This window comes from Nilaparvata lugens, chromosome 4 (assembly GCF_014356525.2).
Source record: "Nilaparvata lugens isolate BPH chromosome 4, ASM1435652v1, whole genome shotgun sequence".
Classification (NCBI taxonomy): domain Eukaryota; kingdom Metazoa; phylum Arthropoda; class Insecta; order Hemiptera; family Delphacidae; genus Nilaparvata; species Nilaparvata lugens.
The window spans coordinates 57154169-57177580 of record NC_052507.1 but is presented as its reverse complement, the minus strand read 5'-3'; the positions used below and the strand labels follow the sequence as shown (position 1 = coordinate 57177580).

Sequence of the window (23412 nt, the reverse complement as noted above, 5' to 3'; positions counted from 1 at the left end):
CAACGGGCTGCTGTGCCCTGGGAGGATGAGTGGAAAGGGACGTCAGCCAACGGGCCACTGTGCCCAGGAAGGATAGGTGGAGAGGGACGGCAGCCAACGGGCCGCTGTTCCAGGAGAGGAGGACAGGGACGTACGGCAGTCAACGGGCCGCTGTACAAGGAGCAGGAAGGTTGGGAGCGGAATGCTATGGTCTGGAGCTCGTCCGGCATTTAAATACTCTCCCAAAGTAGAGGGAATGATGATGCGACGCCGCCAGAGGCGCTAAGAATACTCTTGATGCGTGGAAGATGGTATGACATCGGTACCCTCCTTATCTCCGCGGTCATCTAGCTTGCTGATAGACAAGCGTCTTTTAATAATATCAATATTTATTCTGTAACATCTTCCCGTCACAATTTTACTTTGTGGCACCTCTTCCTACACCTCCTCTTCTCAAATCATGCGCTCCTGCATGCTGCTTGCTGCTGATCCTGGTAAACGACCCCCTTGTCTCTGTTGACAGACAGGTGCAGCTATGGGTGGTGGCGATTCCGAGTTTGTGAAGCGAGAATCGTGTGTCTCGTCCAGTAACTGAGAGTCCTCATTGTTGTCTTTTCTCTGAGTATTTTGTGCCTCTCATGCGTTTCCCAAGCACTGATCAGATTCTGCTGTCACCCTAACCGGCACTCCATCCAGATTAGAGCCTGCTGAAGCCTCTCGATTTATTGATTCTCGAACAGTGCTTTCATTCTCAAACTTCCTCTGTAATTCTTTAAGTGAGTATGGACGACTATTGACGACTAGTTTGTCATAATTCATTATGACATGTTGTTCATCTCCTCTGGCCATCTGCATGTACTGTTTTAATGCCTTGCAAATGTTTCGAATTCCATGAGTATAATCTTCTTCAACTCCGATATCAGAGTTTTTGAACATACGCCTTGCTTGTAGTATTTCCATTTTATTCTTGAATTTGAGGAATTTCACAATAATTGGTCTGCCTTTTCTAGTTTGACGTCCGATCCTATGTGCTCGATCAATATCGTACTCTCCTTAGTGGATGTTTAATTTTGTTGCTGAAAGTTCTTTAAAGATTAACTCACACATTTCACTCCTCTCACGTTTTTCTTCCGGGATGTTGTAGAAAACCAGGTTTGAGCGCCTTGAGGAACCTTCTAGTCTGTCCACCAGATTCACAAGACGATTGTTCTCCTTATTCAGCCGTTCACAATTTTGCTTGAGATCACTAACTTCGTTATTCAAATTGCAAAAGTTCTCATTTAAGTTTGAAATAGCACTTTTCATTTCTGGAATGAGAAGAATAAGTTTCTTAATACTTTCCAACTTATCGAGAACATCGTCCATTGTCCGTTCTGGCCCGGGATTCAACCCGACTCCGGCGATTGCTAGAAGCAATAGTATAACACACGCTGTGTACACAAAAAAACTTTTACAATTTATTATATTCGATTTTAATTCTTTAGAATGCTTCATGAATACAGCTCCAAACTTTCCGACACGAACTCGATACTGCGCGATATCTACCAACATTATAAGCGATAAGGATAATGAGCTAACGAAAATTCGACTATACTGTGAATAAGTATTCATCTAGTATCTATCTACTATTGAATTGTTGCATCTCCTGTATTATTGGGAATAAGTATGGTTCATTCGTTGGAAGATCTCTTATTAATTTCTTCTCCTCCTCCCACTCCTTCTTCTTTCTCTTTTTCTTCTTCTTCTTCTTCTTCTTCGTTTTCTCTTCTTCATTTTTTTTACTTCATACTTCCATCGTTTCTCGTTAAGAAGAGTATGTGCGCTTGTGAAAAGTGATTTGATTCAACTAGCATCAGCGCAACCACCTTGTTAAGTAATTGGCAATGTTCTATCGGCTCGTACTTCTTGTAAAACTTATGAACAAGCTCTTGTCCGCACAAACTTCCAACTTTCCAGCGCCCAGTCAACATTTTTCCGCCGCATTTCCCATTCCATATTGTTATAGTCGTGCAAAAGTAACGCAAACTTTGAAGAAGCACAGTGTTAGATTCACTTCAATCTGTCAGCATAGGTTGAATGGGAAGTATTGACGCCATAAACAGGCTGGCCACTTCTCACTCACTCGCACTCTTGTATCCACTCTGCTTTCTTTCAGGATTGCTTCTATTTCGATAAAACAAGCTTTTTTTCTCTTTGTTCGTGGGGCAATATTTTGCAGTTAGGGCTTTTGTCGGTTGGTCGGCGCTGCCGAAACACTTTATTTTCAAGTCCAGTAAGTATTGGCAACATGCAAAGTTTGCCGCCAATTTTTGTTGTTGCACTTGCCCGGGTCTACTATGCTTGTTAAAATGTGGAAGTTGGACAATGAAGAAGGAAGGGGGAAGTGGGAGAGTAAGGAGAAACACAAGAAGAAAAAGACGAGAGAGAAGAGCAAAACGTAGCACAAGAAAAAATGCTCTGGTTGAAGTTTTAAGAAATTTTTCTCCTCAATTGTTGAAATCCACTGACTATCACTGAATAATACGAGTACGTATTATTACTATCTCAAAAAAATCCACATGAGATGTATATTGAATCACAGAATGCGGGTGAAACCTCACTTCCAGAACTTCAATATCCTCATTTGTTCACAAGATAATATTTTTGTTTCTGTTTCGAGAAGGATAGTCTGTTACTGGAGGATCATGGATTTCAAGTAGAAGGACAATTTGGTATTGCATTACACTATTATTAAGAACAGATTGACTAAGTAATAGTCGAGGGTCATCCAAATGGTTCCTTTTATTATTCCAATGATGTTGGGTTTCTATATCACAGGAGCAAGAGTATCACTGATATTATATCACTTCATATAAAAATATAGTATAGTCATTTGGAGTAATCCAGTAGTTGTCCATATTCTATAAAGGTATTCTGTATAATATTGTAATAGAACTACATAATTTTTATTATTTGTCATGAATTTTCACAATGAATAGATAAATTGTTGACGACGGTGAAAATTCATGACAAGTAAAATTATGGAAAAAATGAGAGGCTCTAGTCAGTCGGTTACGAGGACGGGACCTGGAGCTATCTACAGCAGATAATCGGGCCCGGCTCTACCCTTCTTTTCCGAGACACCATTTTCCTGGTTCAGTGAGTTCAGTGAGCTAATATTATCAATTTTATTATTATATATTATTCATTTTTTTATTGAAGGCAAATCCTGTAATTATTCTATTGTTTGTTTAAAAAGTTTTTCTCAATATTATTTTATTTAAGTTTCCAGTTTCATTTTGAGTTACAATTTGATTAAATCGATTACTTAGTTCTCCAAAATATAACTGTTTTGTTTATTATTTTAAAATATAGTTCCTTTCTCATGAGTTATAGAGTTAGATCAATTTAACCTCTCGCAAGCCAAGCGATTCCCCTATTATAAATTGTTACCATAATGTCTAGGGTTGTTCTCACAACCTTATAATACCATCACAATACCATACATAATATAACCCCAACATATACTCGAAATTTAAATACCCCATTACATGGTGTTGGGCGTCGTTCTCATGAGAAAGAGTTTATTAATTGACAAGATTAGCCTTCAAATTATCTATTGACATTTTCATTTCAGGTCATTATCATAATTATTATATTCTGTGTTTGATCTCGTATAATTATGTCCTCTATTCTCTCAACGTACAGGGTAAATATGATAATTGTTATTATTGTTATATTGAGATGAGTAGCTCTAGTTCTAGTGACTCTGAACAATCACCTAGTGAATTCGAGGTTTCATTATTACGTTTACCTATTGATTTGAAAGTAAAATCTCTGGATAAATCAGAATTATTAGAGCTAGGCAAACAGTTAGGTATTCACATCCCTCAATCTGTTAATATTGAATACTTGAGATTCGCTGTTGACTTGGCAAAAAAAGTTTGTATTTATGTGGACCACGATTCAGGAGCTAGAGATGCTCTAAGTCGATTACTTAAGTTAGGGTCCCTGTCTCAACGCGATCGTATTATCTTCCCTATGTTAGCCGATTACGAGCGAATAGTAGGCAAGCTAGGCAGAAATCAAGAACACATCTACGACACAGTAGCTCCCGATAACTTAGCAAATATCCTAATTCCAGAAAATAATATGGCAGGGAATGATAAAAGACCCTTTGCGAAACCCGAAAGCTATGGGGGTACAAAGAGTGAAGACTTCAACGAGTGGTTGAAAACCTTCAATAGGGCAGCAAAAATAAATAAGTGGGATGAGGATGATAAAATCTTGTATTTACCCCTCTACCTCAAGAAAACAGCATTGGCAATTTTCGACATATTTTCGGATAAAAATGAAAACGCGACATTTCTTGATGCAGTAGGCCACTTAAAAAGTAAACTTGTAGACCCTGTTCATGAAGAGACAACCAGACAAAAACTCGAAAACAGAAACAAATTACCAACAGAAACATACACAGAATACACAGCAGATATAATAAAACTTTGTCACATTCTTGAGCCTCAAATGTCAGAGAAAAGAATAGTAGGATATGTTTTGAGAGGCTTAGACGTAGGAGCATTGCAACATGTTGCTTTCATGGACAATGCATCAGTTGAAGATTTAGAGAAAAATCTCGCCAAATATGAAAGATCTCGCTTCCTTCTAGACAAAAAGTTAGGAATGCATAATGCTTCAATCGAACAGCCTGTCCAAAAAATAAATGTAGTAGATACTTTAGAGAAGAAATTGAACGATCTGAGTATTGTGGTGAAAAATTTGAGTAGAAATGTAGGTCAATCACAAAATCCCAATCCTAATAGACAGTTTGGAAATAGGAGCGGAAACTTTTCGCCACACGAAACAAATCAGAACAACTTCCAAAGACAACCTTATTCAAAAAATAATAATTACAATGATCGCGACAGAAACACACAATCACATAATCCTAATCCTAATAGACAGTTTGGAAATAGGAGCGGAAACGTCTTCCCACACGAAACAAATCAGAACAATTTCCAAAGACAACCTTATACAAACAATAATTACACACAATCAACATCAGTCAATTACAGGACACCAATCAACCCTAATAGGACTAGATTCTGTACATACTGTAAGAGGAATAATCACTGGAAAGACGATTGTTTTTTCTTATCAAAAAACTCGAATACAGGATCCCGAGCCTAGACGAATCGGATATGAACTTGGGATCCGGATTTGAAAAACAAAGCGCTGAATTTCCATTTGATAATTATTCTCCAAATTCAATTGATAAAGAAGAAATCACATGTAATATAATATCTTCTGTATCAATGAAAGATGAACAATCCAAAGCGATAGAATTTGTCAGGCAGTTTTTTCTCAATGCCAATAATAATCAGTTATACTCAAATGAAAGTGAAATTAATTGCTCTAACGAAATAGAAAGTGAAACCAACTTCAAACAGCTATTGTCTTCCGAAATGCATGCTCAGCACGAACTTGGAATGAATGGATCATTGACTAAAGAGAGAAGAATTCAAGTCCCAGTACTTACTATTAATGGAAAATTCAAAGGAAAAGATGTATCAATTACCATTGACACCGGTACGAACGTAAACATAGTTCAAAAAAATCTTTTAAGTAGCGATGATCTAAAACATTTGAAAAATAGTAGTATTGCTTTATCGGTAGCTAATGGTTCATTAATGCCGATCACAGGAATGATCTCGAGTGAAATTCAAATACATGACAGGAAATTCGAAGTAAATTTAGTAATTTCTGAAGACTTACAGGCTGATATTATTGTTGGAAATTCCTTCTTCTCAAAATATAAAATGAAATTAGATTATGAGAATAACATCATTTCAATGACCGATAATGGTAAAATAGTCGAATTAGACATGGATAAAGAGTGGATTTGTACATTAAATAGATTACACAACGATTCTGAAACAAATATTACAAAAGAAGTCTGCATACCCAATCCCGTAAATTTCGTCAAATGTGCTCTTGAAACAATAATCCCCGCTCAAAAAGACGTGAATGTCAAAGTCAATCTAACACAAAAATTGCTCAAAGTATCCCATTTTACTCCAAATGAATCGTTATTACATAATAAAAAATTGCATGTGCTTTGGAATGAGGATGATTTTGAAACAAACATGAGTGAAATTAGAATTTTGAATCTAGGAAGGCAAGATATAAGATTGTTGCATGAAACTATTATTGGTGAAATTGAAGGAGAAGTTTGTAATTACGACGAATCTGTTTCATTAGTAGACTCTGTTCTATTCGATGGAGGGGGTTGTGAAATAGATATTAATAAAGATCTTACACCAGAGCAAAATTCCAAAGCGAAAAGACTCATCAATAAATACAAACACCTATTTTCAACAAACGAAATTGATTTCGAGGAAGCGAAATTACCCGAATACAAGTTCAAACTTACAGATTACACACCCATTGCTAAGTCACCGTACAGATTACCTATCGCTCAAAGAACAGAAATAGACAGACAAGTAGAGTTATTGATAAAAGCAGGAATAGTTTGTGAAACCCAGAGTCATTATGCTTCTCCCGCATTTTTAGTTACTAAAAAAGACGGTGGATTCAGATTGGTTGTAGACTATAAAATGTTGAACGAGAAAATATTACCGGATAGATATCCCCTTCCCCTTCTTCAAACAATTTTTGATTCTCTTGACAATTCGGATTACTTTTCCACCCTAGATATCAGACAAGCATTTTTCCAACAGCCATTACACGAAGATTGTCGAAAATATGTAGCATTTGCAACTCATAAAGGGCTGTACACGTTCAAAAGACTACCTTTTGGTCTTAGAACATCTCCAAATGCTTTCCAACGAGCAATCAACCAAGTATTCAATGATTATTTGTATAGAGGAGTTTTGATTTACTTGGACGATATCATTAGCTATGGAGAATCATTTGATAAGCAATATCAACAGCTCGAGAAAACCTTGAAAAGATTGCAAGACGTAGGACTAAAATTGAATACATCTAAATGTCACTTCTTCTACCGAAAAATTAAAGTACTTGGACACACTGTCTCAAAGGAAGGGATACAACCCGCTTCCGAAACCTTGGAAGCTATCGAAAAATACCCTATACCCAAAACTGTCAAAGATGTCAGAGCATTTCTTGGTCTTAGTGGATTTTACCGAAAATTCATTCAAAACTACGCTATAATTGCAAGACCCTTAACAAATCTGATATCTAAAAATAACGAGAATAAACCAATCACTTGGGAAGAAGATCAGCAGAACGCATTCTCGGAAATAAAAAGCAAACTTTTATCACAACCCGTACTTCATCATTTTAATAATGATAAGGAGGTAGTGGTACACACAGATGCTTCTCGAGTTGGAATAGGGGGCATTATCTCGCAGCCAGATGACAATGGAAAATTACATCCAGTAGCTTTTGTTTCCAGAAAACTGACAAAACATGAAGAAAATTGGGCAGTAGGAGAGATTGAACTTCTATCAATAGTGTATTGTGTAAATTATTTCAGACAATACTTAATTGGCCGATTGTTCACAATCTACACAGATCATGCTAGTTTACAATACTATAAAACTTGGAAAAACCCCAGTATTCGAGTCAGTAAGTTACTTATGAAATTAACGGAGTTCACGTTCGATTTGAAATATAAACCAGGAGCCCAAATGCACGTACCTGATGCCCTGAGTAGATATCCACTAGAGAAGGATATAACTGATCTCACAAAGGACGAAAACTACAATATATTCGAAATAGAAGAAATAGACATAAAACTTTACAGAAAAATGATGAGAGTATAAGAAAAATATATGATGCAATACGAAACCCTAATCATAGTGATACAGCTACGATTAGAAAGGCGAGAAAATACACGATCGAAAAAGACATTGTCTATCTGAAGAAATTTGATGGGCATACCAATCAATTGAAACTTCTCGTACCCCGATCTCTTATCAATAAAATCCTTGGAACATTCCATGATGATTCCTTAACAGGTGGACATACCGGCATTTATAAAACCCATGAGAAAATATCATCGAAATATTATTGGGAAAATATGTATGAAAACATTGCGAATTATGTAAGATCATGTAAAAATTGCCAAAAGAGAAAAACCCCTACTTCGAAGCCTCAAGGTTTCTTATCACCCATCAAGTGTGATAGTAAGCCTTTCTCAAGTATCATGATGGACTACATCGGTCCGTAAGATGAACGGCATGGCAGAGAACGTGAAGAAAGTATTGAACAACATGAAGCATGACCTTATTCTTTGGCAAGAATCATTCACCCAACAGAATAAGTTTCAGAAAGAGAATACTACAACCGATGTACTGAAAACACAACTGAGGACTACTATTTTCATGTATATGATGACTCTATCTAACAACTACAATGAAATCGACATGAGATGCTACAATCAACAACTTTCTCATCACGTCATTTCAAAAGAAGACCTAAACAATCGACTTCAAGAACTCGAAAAGAAAATAAACAAGAGAAACTTCACCATATCAACAAAAGACAACGATAAAATTCGAAACTTGAAACCAACATCCTGCAGAAAATCCGACAACGAACTATTGGTTACCCTCAAAATACCAATAAAGAAGAAAAATTCAACTATTTCATTATTCCACCTGCAATCTATCCCGCTTCATTGGAATGGTCATACCTGCCGTTTGACCTCCCAACATCACCTGATACTTAGAGAAGAAAATAAACTGCAAATCCTGTCAGATGACGAAGAAGACGATTGCCAGTTCAAGCAGAAAGGCCTCTGCTTGATTCCGAGGAAAAAGATGTCGAACTCCGCCACCCAAGCCACTTGTCTCCACCTTCTAACATCAGAAGCAGACGTATCGGAGCTACGAGAAGTCTGCAAATTTGATTGTAAAGCAACTGACAATCAAACCCTAATCACTCGCCTACGAGAAGACACCTTCCTATTCCACAACACCGGCAAAAAGACGACAATTCGCTGTAAAAACTCAACAACTGAGGTCCCAAGCAACAGTCCAGGAACCCTATCACTCCACATCCCTTGCAACTGCGAACTTCAAGACGACAACGGCGACGTACTGATAAGCACTCTTTATCCTTGCGACTCCCGTTCCCATCCTTCTCCAGCTATTAATAACTTAATTCCTCACATGTGGACAAATTTATCTAAATTGAGCATCCCAATTTTTAAACATGAGACTCTGCCTCAGTACTTAAACCTTTCGGAAATCTTAAATGAAAATTGGCACTTGAATTTTTCAAAATTTGAAGAGCACAACTCATTCTCAGAAGACATTTTCCATCATGTTGAAATGCCAAATAACTTTGATTTGTTAGGGGTGAACAATAAACTGATCATTTATATATTATTGTCTGGCAAACACTGATAACTGTTATATTCTTGTATTTATGTCTTCAAAATTATATTAAGAAGAAAGCAAATCAACTGAGAGTCCCGAAACGTACTCCAATTGTGGACTACCCACAGGAGCTTTAAGAATATATTGTGTTTTAGTAAAGTAGTATGTAATGAAATCATTAAAATAATGGGTTAGGATATAGGAAACTATGCAAATAATAATTACTTATTCACTATTATTGTATCCATTTACTCTTTTATGCTATCGATTCAAATATTTTCCCAGATTAGAAGATAAACTATTTCAATTATTATTATTATTCTTATTTTCAAGGTCCACAATATTATTTTGCTTACTCGAATACTATTCGGACTTGATGTTTAATTTTTGCATTATGATTCAATTTTATTACTTTCGTAGATTTTGTAGGTTTAATTTTATTCATCAATATAATTGAAATTTTTTCCATTCAATTCTTATTCAGATATGAATGTATTGAATTGTTGATTTGAAGTTGATTGATGTGTTAGGCTAAGTTTGATTTTTTATGAATTAGTTCACTATAATGTAATTTATATCACTTGCATTTAGCTTATGAATTGGCACTCACATAGATTTAAGGTATTCATTGAAAGTTATGTTACATATAAATATCCAATTAGAATAATATTGTGAATAATAATAATAATTTTAGCTTGTGGTAATTTTGACTTTAATTTTTGAAATATTATTGAAATGTGTAAAAATTAACTTAGAGAGATGCCGTTTTTTCGATAACTTCGGGTCGAAGTTTAGGGGGACCCCGGGATGTAATAGAACTACATAATTTTTATTATTTGTCATGAATTTTCACAATGAATAGATAAATTGTTGACGACGGTGAAAATTCATGACAAGTAAAATTATGGAAAAAATGAGAGGCTCTAGTCAGTCGGTTACGAGGACGGGACCTGGAGCTATCTACAGCAGATAATCGGGCCCGGCTCTACCCTTCTTTTCCGAGACACCATTTTCCTGGTTCAGTGAGTTCAGTGAGCTAATATTATCAATTTTATTATTATATATTATTCATTTTTTTATTGAAGGCAAATCCTGTAATATTCTATTGTTTGTTTAAAAAGTTTTCTCAATATTATTTTATTTAAGTTTCCAGTTTCATTTTGAGTTACAATTTGATTAAATCGATTACTTAGTTCTCCAAAATATAACTGTTTTGTTTATTATTTTAAAATATAGTTCCTTTCTCATGAGTTATAGAGTTAGATCAATTTAACCTCTCGCAAGCCAAGCGATTCCCCTATTATAAATTGTTACCATAATGTCTAGGGTTGTTCTCACAACCTTATAATACCATCACAATACCATACATAATATAACCCCAATATATACCAATTTTAAATACCCCATTACAATATGAATAATTCCTATAAGAAGTGTGTAACTCACTTCTTATGTTATCCAATCTTCCAAGTCAAAAACATAAATTCTATTTAAACCAAACCTTGAATGACTACTCATATGAATTTCTCGTATGATCAGATTATTTACATGGAGAACTAGGATATTTCCTCTTAATTCTCATGCACAACAAAGGAAATTTAACCAATATTAGAATTGTAAATTGGAAAATGTGCAGCTTGATTGCATTTTGTTGGGCCGCGAATCTAGGCTAGCATTATGCATTCATTTTCAGATGCTAACCTTGTTGAAGAGGTTTTCGCTCTAGGACTGAGTGGATATGGTGTACCAAAGATAGAGAGAGTAGAGAAGATGAATAGAAAGGCAAATAGTAAGGAAGAAATCAAAAGAAGGAGAAGAAGAAGAAGAAGAAGGAAAAAAGAGGACAATCCTCATAGATGTATTTGCATGTACTAAACGAGTTCTGGAATATAGAATGAGGTGTTTAGTGAGATTAGAAATAAGATGAGAATGAGGAGGAAGAAATGAGGAGAATGAGGTGGAGATATAGGAAGTAGAAGCAGAAAGCTAGAGTAGAACTGCAGTTAATTCTCTTATTTGTCTTACAGTAACCAATTGAGATCAATTCGAGAGCCCAAGTTGACCCAAATACAGGAAATAGAATATCAAAATAGTGAAAAACATCACGAGGCTGGAATATATTGTTGCAATTCACTTGAATAACCGAGTCGAACATTCTAGTACCATGATATATAACCTTGGATTGTTCGAACAGTGATTTAGGGTAGCATCAACGAGAATCAACTCTGATCCTGGATCAGTCGAATGATCAGAGATTTTAACATATCAAAAATTTGAGTTCAAGTCGTCTGGAGCAACTATAATGAATGCATAATCCACTCACAATAAGATACCTTACAGTTAGCGTACAATTCACATTGTAGGCAGTTTGAAATATGTAAATTTTTCTCATAAACAATTTTTTATGAATATAATAGATAAGCATTTCCAAAATGAGTGATTTCTTGAATTATACCATTTATGCTTTCCAATGCAGTTTGCACTTGAGGTGGAGTGGATCTTTCTGAATTTTTTCATAAACATTTTTGATATTACTATATTATTGAAATCTCATACAAAAGTGGATTTCAATTGATTCTGCCATAAATAATTCAAAATCGCTCTCCTAAATCATTTTTCCATTGATTATGATTTGAACTCCTCCACACTGTGTTTTTTTTTAGAGTGGGTTCCGAACTCCTTCACACTATACAGAATATTATGCCCGGCGACAATCAATCACTTTTGATTGATAAAATTATAACTATACTATAACTTCACTCACTGTGTTGATACTTGAATTTCACTCACTGAACTAATATTTTAGAAGAAGAAGATAGAGAGAGATAGATCAAGATCGTGTGTAAGGGAATGTATAAAGTGAAAGGCAAAATGAGGGTTGAATTATGAATTTATCAATAAACTTTGAATTGAAATGAATTCATAAAATTGATTAAACCATAGGAATGAACTGAGATGAATTTTCAAGATGATTGAGTTTTTGAAAATACTACAGTTCGTTTAGTTTTATACAATAATATTTAACAAACAGTTCCTATTTAAACAGGTTACTTGAAGAGTGAAATATGAAATCAAAATATTGAGCACCTCCAGTTGAAAATAAGATTACAGTCAAAAATAGAGGAATTAATAAATTTTAATGGATGAATATGATTAGGGGAGCCTTGCTTTAATAAACTATTATTTGTGCTTAAAGAAAATTTCAATTGTAAGCTTCCAAAAGTTTATTAAAACTGTATTTACAGATATGTATTTGAAAAGAAGTAATAATAAAATTTGCTCTTCACTATGATGCTATAAAATTTAATACACCTATTCGGGTGGGGTGGTTTGGATTTGAGATTGGGAAAATTAAAAATTATAAATACAATCTTGACCTGGTTCAGTCAATTCCCTATAGGATCATTGAAGTCTGAAACCAAAGAATCACTCCTACACTGAACACAGACCAAAATCCAAGAGACTAGAGCGACTACCTTAGCAATACATGGTCTGCCTACTCATATACCAGCACCACGATTTTCCACCCCTCATCACCCTTCGCAATCTAGCTCCGCCAACACTCAAATTCTTCAACCTAATATTCAGCTCACAGACTGAATTCAAATATCAATTCAAATTCACCCTAATGTATCATACATTTTACCGATATTCCTTTAAACTCTGAAGTTTGGTTACTGACAATACATACTCATTGAATTTGATCAATACAGTAATCAATCTTATAAATCTAACATGGAAGATACATTAATAATGAATACTTGAAATGGAGAACAAATACAATTTCATACAGTCCATCATCACAATTAGATTGGATGAATCAAATGAATGAGATACTTATCAATTAAGCAGGTTTCTTATACTCATTGTATACCTATACTCATTGTCAGTATATTACAATTACATTTACCAAATTCTATTTCTACAAATTCACACTTAGCATACAAATCCGGATTCAACTGACTTACTTAGCTTATAATAATTATTGAATTGAAATTTATTATACATCATATTATTTATTGAATGAATTTATATATAACCTACTCCATGCCTAACCCACTTCATGACCTAATTTTTACTTTCTTTGCCCTATTACCATAGGTAGGGGAAGTATTGCTTTCCGAAAGAATTGAGGTGCCCCAATTTCTAAATTTCTATACGTTTCAATGTCCCCTGAGTCCAAAAAAAAAGTTTTTTTTGGGTATTGGTCCGTATGTGTGTGTTTGTATGTGTATGTGTGTCTGTGTACACGATATCTCATCTCCCGAATGACGGAATGACTTGAAATTTGGAACTTAAGGTCCTTCTCCTATAAGGATCCGACACGAACAATTTCGATCAAATGCCATTCAAGATGGCGGCTGAAATAGCGAAAATATTGTCAAAAATAGGGTATTTCGTGAATTGCTCGAAAATGTCTTCAACGATTTCGATCAAATTGATACGTAGAATATTTATTGATAAGCTCTATCAACTGCCACAAGTCTCATATCTGTAAGAATCTCAGGTGCTCCGCCCCATCAATGCAAAGTGTGATTTTGGATTCCCAATTATCAGGCTTCAGATACAATATAAACAAAAAAATTCAAGTGGAAAAGATTAAGCATAAAAATCTCTACAATTAATGAACAGTAACATTTTCACCTAAAATTGAAAATAAGCTCGAAATTCGAGAAAATGTAACTATTCAATTGCAAACTGTTGGCTACTGTTGATTCTATTAAATTATTCACTATGAAGAGATAGCTGACTTCGTGTGTCCCAGCGTTATTGCCCTGTCACCAGCTGGCAGATCTTCGAATAGTAGACTCTTGAGGTGTTCGTGAACACTAGAGTCAAGTGATCAGTTTTCATAACGGCATGGAAAGTTGTGAGTGCGCCACACCAGATTTTTACTTTCCTTGCCCTATTACCATGGGTAGGGAAAGTATTGCTTCCCGAAAAAAATTAAGGTACACCAATTTGTAAATTTCTATACGTTTCGAGGTCCCCTGAGTCCAAAAAAGTGGTTTTTGGGTATTGGTCTGTATGTGTGTGTGTATGAGTGTATGTGCGTCTGTGTACACGATATCTCATCTCCCAATCAATGGAATAACTTGAAATTTGGAACTCAAGGTCCTTACACTATAAGGATCAGACACGAACAATTTCGATCGAATGCAATTCAAGATGGCGGCTAAAATGACAAAAATGTTGTCAAAAACAGGTTTTTTTTGCAATTTTCTCGAAAACGGCTTCAACGATTTTGATCAAATTTATAACTATAAAAGTCATTGATAAGCTCTATCAACTGCCACAAGTCTCATATATGTAAAAATTCCAGGAGCTGCTCCCCATCTATGCAAAGTTTGATTTTAGATTCTCAATTATCAGGCTCCAGATACAGCTTAAACAAAAAATTTCAAGTGGAAAAGATTGAGCATGAAAATCTCTACAATTAATGTTTCGTAACATTTTCACCTAAAATTGAAAATAAGCTCGATGTTCGAGAAAATAAGATTATTAAATTGCAAACTGTTGGCAACTGTTGATTCTATAAAATCATCCACTATGAAGATATAGCAGACTTCGTGTGTCTGCCGCGTTATTGTTCTGTCACCAGCTGGCTTAGATCTGGCTTAGATCTTAGAATAGTAGACTTGAGTTGCGCGGGTACACTAGCGTCAGTTGATCAATTTTCATAACGGCAAGGAAAGTTGTGTGAGTGCACCACACCAGACTTTTTTTAAAGACATCTACTCTCCATGTTTATGGTTTTATGTGATCACCATTCAAATAATTGCTTCAATAATAAGTAGATCCTATTTGCCGTTTTAGAATGATTCTTCATGACTTTTCCCACCTCCCCCCTCCCACCACACCCATCCTACATACCCCCCACCGCCCCTGCTCCTGCCACACCTCTCCTGCCCCCTCCGCTGCTCCTTAGAAGGAGAAGAACCTCTCCCTCTCTCTCTAGAAGAAGGAGAGGTGGAAGAAGAAGAAGAAGAAGGAAAGGTGGAAGAAGAAGGAGAGGTGGAAGAAGAAGGAGAAGAAGATGGAGAAGAAGAAGGAGAAGAAGAAGATGATGATAACAATGATGCTCTCTCTCTCTCTCTCTCTCTCTCTTAGAGATAAGAAATGTTAGCAGGCTAACGTACAGAAGTTGAGCTCCCGTTTCAATCGGTGTTTTGAGTGGGTTATTGTAAAAAGTTTTTCTTCAAATCTTGACAAGGTGTGCTTTGAATCTCTTTTAGAAGCGTGTATAATCCATTTTTAAAGTTTTACATTAATGTCTAAACCGAACACTCGTTTCGGATCCAAGGCCGTTGTTGGTGATAAGGCTGCATCGTCACCTGCCCAAAAGCAGCAGCAGCGTGCGCAACAGAACAAACAACAACAGAGAGGGGATACTAGCCGGCCTCACTCCTCTTCGTCTTGCTCGTCGGCTGCAGACAGCGTCCCCGTTGCCATGACGACCCAGAGTCAAATCACCGAGGCATTGGAAGCGCTGCTGCTTTGCGATGACTTCTGCGATCGGTTTGCGGCGAGAATAGAAGACCGTCTGCGTGACAGCCTATGCGCGACCGTCACCGCTGCATTGGAGGGCAAGCTTCAGGCTGCTGTTGAGAGGATCGACATACTCTCCAAGGAGAATGAAGCTCTAAAAAAAAATGTGGAGCAGCTACAAATAACCAGTGACAGCCGTTTGGATGGTCTCGCTCAGTATCAGCCGCGAAACAATGTGAGAGTGTCTGGCGTGCCGGAGACCGAGGACGACGAAGTATCGACGAGTGTGGTGGCCATGGCGGACCTCCTCAACTCCAAGCTGGGGTTGGCGATAAGGCCGGATGACATCGACCGGTGCCACCGCGTCGGGCGCAAAGCGAGGGCAAACGAACAGTCTGGTGCACCACCCCGACCTCGGCAGGTGCTCATTAAATTCATCAGCTATCAGCGCCGCAGCAGTGTAATTTCATCCAGGCACAAGCTCAAGAGCACCGGAATTTCAATCCACGAGGACCTCACCAAGCCAAGACACATCTTCTTAAGGCGAGTGGCTGACAAAGTCGGCTACAAGAACGTGTGGTCCCGTGATGGCAAAGTGATTTGGAGAGAAAATGGTAAAATTATCATACTGATATCTTGAAGATATGAATCTTGAATCAATTCTTTACTAACATAATTTGAATGAATTAAGGGTGCTTGAAAGTTTCAAGAAGTATTCCAACATGTTCATATTTGTTTATTCCATTTTTCTTTACGTTATTTAATTTTTCTTATCTCTTCAACGTTGATTTTGTTTAATATGAATCTCGAATTCATGATGTATTACAACGATTCAAGAGAATGAAGAGTGCTTGAAGGTTTCAAGAAGTGATCTCACATGTGTAATGTATTTTTATTTTTCAAATCTTTAATTTTTTTTTCAACGTTGAGAATTGTCATACCTTTTTTTTTTTATCATATTATTACAACAACAGTAATGTCTAGTACTCATAAAACTAATGCATTTTGCTTCTCACAGATTTATTTGCGGAAATAGCTCAGATTGTATATCTTTGTACAATTAGATATTTATTGGGAGCTCCACTTTGTTCAAGTCTGAATATGTAGTAGAATACATACATATAAATATAAACTTTCTTGTCTCAATTTCATTTTTATTTTATTTTATTTATTTTTTCATTTAAAAACCTTTAATCAATTATCAGTGACTCTTCATAGTCACGTAACATCTATATCTCTAAAATAACTCAATTATCAAATAAACTAATATTTTCTCAAATTGCTCAATTAGAAAACTATTCATAGTGTCATTGCATACGTTTTTTTGTACTGATATATAACTTTTCTCATTTCTTAATTATTAATATGTCTGATTTCATAAACGAGCTGAAGTCAGTTTTTTGTGATCATTCAAACGCACTAAAGATGTGTCATATCAACGCCCAATCTCTACCGGCGCACTTTGATGAGTTCGAATTGATGCTCTCACGTGTTAATATTGATCTTATTGCCATAAGTGAAACGTTTTTGAAGCCAAGTCTTCTGTCTAGCTATTTTGAGGCCCCTGGGTATACCCTATTCAGGAACGACCGAACGGGTAAGGGTGGCGGAGGTGTTGCTGTGTACATTCGATCGCAGTTTCCGGCCAAAGTAGTTGCATCGTCACCCCAATTATACTCATGTTCACCTGAATTTCTGATGGTTGAAGTGACGGTTGGCTCAGAGAACTTGTTGGTTGTGGTTGTATATCGACCTCCCAAAGCAGGTAGATTGTTCATCCTTGAAAGCGACCTGGTTAATGTTATGCATAGGTATCAGCATGTAATCACTCTAGGGGATTTCAATGCAGACCAGATGAAGGATACATTTGAAAGTAGGCAGGTGAGGTCCCTATTCGAGTCGATGAATATGACAATTCTCGATAGTTCACCCACTTTCCATACTGAGACTTGCCACACGTTGCTTGATCTTGCGATAGTCAGTGATCCAGATTTTGTCCTATCGAATGGTCAAATGTCATTCAGTATGTCAGCTCATGATTTGATCTATATCATCTATAGTCTCGAACATAACATCAGATATACTTCAAATAGTAAAGGCAGGAATCTGAGGGATATTGATCTGGACCGTTGCTTTGCTGATGCTGTGGAAAAGCCTTGGCACGATATTGTGCATTTGGATGATATCGATGATAAGGTGAATGCTTTCAACTCCATGGTTTTGTCAATTTTCGATCAACATGCACCGGAACGTGACTTCAAGGTCCAGCGTAGACCATGCCCTTGGTTTAATAGGGAGATATCTCTACTGAGGCGTGAGAGAGACAAAGCTAGGTGCGACCATTCGAGGACCGGCTGCAGTGTAGACTTTGTAAGGTATAAGACTTTGAGAAACCAGTTGAGGTCAGTTTGTAGGAGAGCTAAAATCCAATATTATAATCGGCTATTTGATGGTAAGCAATCTACTTCAGATCTCTGGAAGAACATTCGAAAGGTTGAGATTGTCCCTCCCAAGTCAAGAACTACAGCTGTAAATGTGTCCTTGGACCAACTAAATAGGTTCTTCTCCACTCCGTCGCCACCCTCTTCATTTTCTCACCATTTATTGAACTATGCCATGATAAATCAAACCAATCACACACTTCCATGTGAAAAATTCTTCTTTGCTTACATCCTTCCTGAGAAAATCTCCTCAATTATCCTTTCAATTAGGAAAAATAATAAAGGTGTTGATGGCATTCCAATAACGTTCTATAAAATTATATTACCCATTATCCTTCCGGCAATTACACACATTTTCAACTTTTCCCTACAAATGGGAGTTTTTCCTTCACTTTGGAAGCATTCTTTAATATGTCCCGTCCCTAAAGTAAGTAGTCCTTGCTCCCCTGAAAACTTCCATCCTATCAGCATAGTTTGCACTATTTCTAAGGCGCTTGAGAGGGTGGTACATGAGCAGATGACATCATACCTGAATTCATTCAATTTCTTCGATCAAAATCAGTCTGGCTATCGCTCATCGCATAGTACATCTACAGCTCTTTTGAAAATAACAGATGACATTCGTAATGCCATGGACAACCGTAAGTTCTCTCTCCTTGTCACATTTGATTTCACTAAAGCTTTTGATAACGTTTGCCATTCAATTCTGCTACATAAACTTGCAAATCAATGTAATTTCTCTTCTTCATGTCTCTCCTGGTTTGAATCCTACCTAAGCAATAGGTATCAACGTGTGAGAGGAGCTGATGGCAAAACTTCAGAGTGGTTACCTGTTGTAGCAGGCGTTCCTCAGGGAACAATACTTGGTCCCCTCCTCTTCTCTATTTATATGAATAATCTCCCTCGAATTTTTCATGACATATCATACCATATTTATGCTGATGACCTTGTGTGTTACAATCACTTTCCTTCCGACAGTGCTGCTGACTCTATTGCCGCGATGAATGTTAATATTCAGAATTTGATTGTTTGGGCTAATGCGCACTGCTTGAGACTCAATGCAAATAAATGCAAAAGCATCATCATCGCTTATGGTCGGTTGTATAACCAAATAGATTTTAATACACTTCCTCGAGTAATGCTGGCCAATCATGCTCTGCACTTTGAAAGTTGTGTGAAAGTCTTGGGCATACAGCTTGATAAAAACATGAATTGGTCGAATCAGATTGGTGAACTGACAAAGCGAGTGTTTGCCACTATGCATCAATTGAAACAGTTGAAAAATTTCCTTCCAACCCACCTTCGTGTTTCACTAGCACAGAGCTTGGTAATTCCCATCATTGATTACTGCAGCATCGTTTATAACGACATTACTGAGGAGCTGAATTTGAAATTACAACGATCGCTCAACTACGCAATTCGGTTTATTTTTGATGCGAGAAGAGATGACCACATCACTCCATATTACAGTAGGTTAAATTGGATGAAGTTGAAGGAGAGGAGACAATACTTCATGTTGAGTCTTGTTTATCAGCTGATTGTCAAAGGGAGAGGTCCTCAGTATTTAAGGGAAAGATTCACACTCCTGGCTCGTGTTCACAGCAGGAACACAAGACAGCATGAATACTTCCTTCAAATACCTCGTCACCGCACAGTTATGTATAATAACTCATTTACGGTCACAGCCTCAAGACTTTGGAACGATTTGCCCAATGATGTTATTTTTGCGGCAACCTTGGGTACGTTCAGGTCCAGGCTTGTTGCTCTGTTGAATGGGAATACATAGATATGTTTTTAGCCACAATCTTTTTGTAGATGATGTGAATACTTTTTTATTGGGAATTTGCAATAATCGTTGTACAATAACAATATTATTTTGCTTGTTTTGCTGGAGTATTGGAGCGTTTGATTGACACCTACTAATACCTGTAAATCATAATATCCAATGGCATTTTATTTTCGTTTATTGTATGTATTATTATGCATCTTACATTTTTTGTTAATTATCTTAGAGTTATATAGAATTATTATCTATGTATTATCATATCTCTTATTATTATGAGAATGTAATAGAATAATTTATGTTATGTAGCTGTGTTATCATTTAAGAATTTGTATTTTTTTTGTAAGATTTGTAAGAATTTGTAAAACTGTAATTTTGTAACCATGTTACCATAGGCGACAAGCCTAGTAACAATTGTAAAATAAAATCTATCTATCTATCTATCTATCTATCTCTCTCTCTCTCTCTCTCTCTCTATAGTCATGCCCAATTACATTTAGTCAAGCTCAATTACATTTAGTCACAGTCTATTTATGATTTATAGCAGAGAGAAATATGTGTGAGAGAGAGAGAGGCAATCTACTGACAGATTTAAGTGAAACGAACTTCTGCCTGATTCAAGTGAAATGAACTTCTCACTGTCATAAATTCTAGATGTACTTGACAACTAGGATGAGATTTTACCATTCTTCCAAGAATACACGTCCAGCAGTAACATTCAAATCCCATCTTTTCCTTTTAAAACTCTTTATGTTGTGTGTGTATTCAGCACAGTTGAATATTCTTTTGGAAGAATGATAGTGAATTCAAAGTTGTCTTCTGAATCTATATTGATATAAATTAAATCATACTCACCAAATCTTTCATTCTCAACATAGAATCAATCAAACTGAAAAAAATTACGTAATGCTTTAATGGGATATATCTCCAATGGAAGTTCATTGAAAATTGACATATAAAAGTGTGTCATTCCTTGTTGCAGTTTTCACTCATCTCACAGCACAATGTAGCAACGTTTAAAGAGAAGGATATACTAATTACAATCATATACAAGCTTCCTGTGAGAAAACCTTGAACGTTATCATTACGCACCAATTCTCCTCTCGGTCACAGATTAACACATTTCAAAATTTCACTTCAGAGACCTTACAAGGATGAATGCGGTTCCGGTCTAATTCAATACTCGATCATTAACACGTTTGCAATTTTACTTCACAGAGCTCACAAGGACGAATGCATCTCTGCTCTAATTCATCTCAAATTCGACCATTAGCACGTTTCGTGCATAATCTTGTTTCACCTTGGAAAAAATGGTTGTGAAGTAGAGAACACTCTCTCACGTTGAAATAGAATGTAGCTATCTATTTCTCATGCAATTTCTCCCAAGCAATTTGCATAGTGAAAACGGTTAACCCTCCGTCAGGCACAGCCGGCCTCAGAGGCCAACCAACAATATAATTCCCCTCTTCACTCCATACAGGCAGCCGAGCGCCCAACCACTCCATTTCTTAGTCTAAATCTATCAACCTCACAACATGCCAGCCTCAGTCAGTCGCCAAATTTTGCATAGTTCATGTTATTTTGACATGGCTTCACATGCCACATGCGCCTGATTATGTCATAAACACAAGATGCTGGCCAATGTTCATTTTTTATGCCTTTTCTGAGTTGATTTCCAATCAACTTGAACCTCAGAAAAGGGGAATATATCTAAAAACTTTAACTCATCAGCTTGTGATGGAACAATTAGCCCGGCGGAGTCCCAATACAAGTGGAATGCCAATTCAATTGCAAACTCGCTTGAAAAGGTTTTTGCCAAATGAACTTGAAACATCAAATGACCAACAATACCTCCCAAAAGAAGAAAGTGTGGAGTATGTGTGACTGAAACAGGATTCAGGAGAATGACAGATTAAGATGACAAATTAAGCCACTGTGCCAAACCTGTTTACTGCAGCTAATTTGGGAGCCTCAACATCACAATGACTAATTATTGAAGATCAGTTCCAATAATTTCAACAAATAGCCTAGATTTCTAAAAAAAAATATTTTTTTCTTTTACAATTGATAATTTTCATTTTTGAGTTTAACCATACTAGTTGACAGAATCCAAGGGCAGGGCAGTGGACTGTGGATGATAGTTGGTATAAATACCTACAAACAAATCTTTGAATTCTGTGCATAAAAATACTGATAGCTTGAATTGGGGTAAGTATGCCAATAAAAGACTAAATGAATCAACAAGATAAGATTTAATAATAATAAGATAATAATAGGCAGATGGCCACATACAAAAACAATTGTGTCAAATATTTTGAAATCAATAAAATAATAATAGGCAGGTGGCCACATACAAAGATTGAATCAAATATTTTGAGATCAATAAAATAATAATAGGCAGATGGCCACATACAAAGATTGAATCAAATATTTTGAGATCAATAAAATAATAATAGGTAGATGGCCACATACAAAGGCAATTGTCAAATCTTGGGAAAATTACAACATGTGAAATAATGTAGAGAACTACAAAATTTAAATAAAATTAGGTCAATGACATTAATGACCATTGAGGTCTGACAATAACTGCAAAGGTATTAATGATATTAGATTATTAATGATATTGGTATTAATGATATTGCAATAAATGCAAAGGTATTAATAATGATACCTGAAATGAATATAAATTGAGTGCAATAATGAAAGTTATTACTAAGGTACAATAATAATGATTAAAAAATGACAATAAGCTGTAAAAAATGCTCAGCAAATAACATACATAAAAAATATATGCGGCATAGGCCTTCAGTGATTTGAATGTCAAAATAGATTTCGACCTAACAATTAATAGGCGTTACTGGCCTTAAAAATATCACTTAAGAGCTAAGGGTAGCTAATAAATACAAATGAGGACAGTCCGGGTTGAATATAGGCAACATGGGCCTTCAATGAATTGAATGTCAAGACAGACATCAATTAGAACGAGTGATAGGCGACAGTGGCCTTCAATGAATCACTTGTAAAGCCAAGGGTAGCTGTCAAATCCAATAAATAAATAGGCGTCGATGGCCTCAGTGAAATGAATGTCAAGATAGACATTAACTAAATAGTTAATAGGCATCACTGGCCTTAGAATAACACTTAAAAGCTAAGGGTAGCTAATAAATATAATGAAGATTATCCGGGTAAATATAGGCGACATGGGCCTTCAATGAATTGAATGTCAAGACAGACATCAATTAGAACGAGTAATAGGCGACAGTGGCCTTCAATGAATCACTTGCAAAGCCAAGGGTAGCTGTCAAATCCAATAAATAAATAGGCGTCGATGGCCTCAGTAAAATGAATGTCAAGATAGACATTAATCAAATAATAA

The 23412-nt window shown here is 36.2% G+C and overlaps 2 protein-coding genes across 2 annotated transcripts; both read left to right on the top strand.

The window, feature by feature from the left end:
- Positions 1 to 3472: 3472 nt before the first annotated feature.
- LOC120350872 lies at positions 3473 to 9688 on the top strand. The gene is made up of 2 exons (XM_039425947.1): positions 3473 to 4653; positions 8691 to 9688. The coding sequence occupies exons 1-2, from the start codon at positions 3703 to 3705 to the stop codon at positions 9348 to 9350; spliced, it is 1611 nt and encodes a 536-aa protein (XP_039281881.1). The 5' UTR covers positions 3473 to 3702; the 3' UTR covers positions 9351 to 9688.
- A 7549-nt stretch (positions 9689 to 17237) lies between these two features.
- Positions 17238 to 21309, top strand: LOC111048467. The gene is made up of 2 exons (XM_039427037.1): positions 17238 to 18214; positions 21255 to 21309. The coding sequence occupies exons 1-2, from the start codon at positions 17238 to 17240 to the stop codon at positions 21307 to 21309; spliced, it is 1032 nt and encodes a 343-aa protein (XP_039282971.1).
- Positions 21310 to 23412: the final 2103 nt, after the last annotated feature.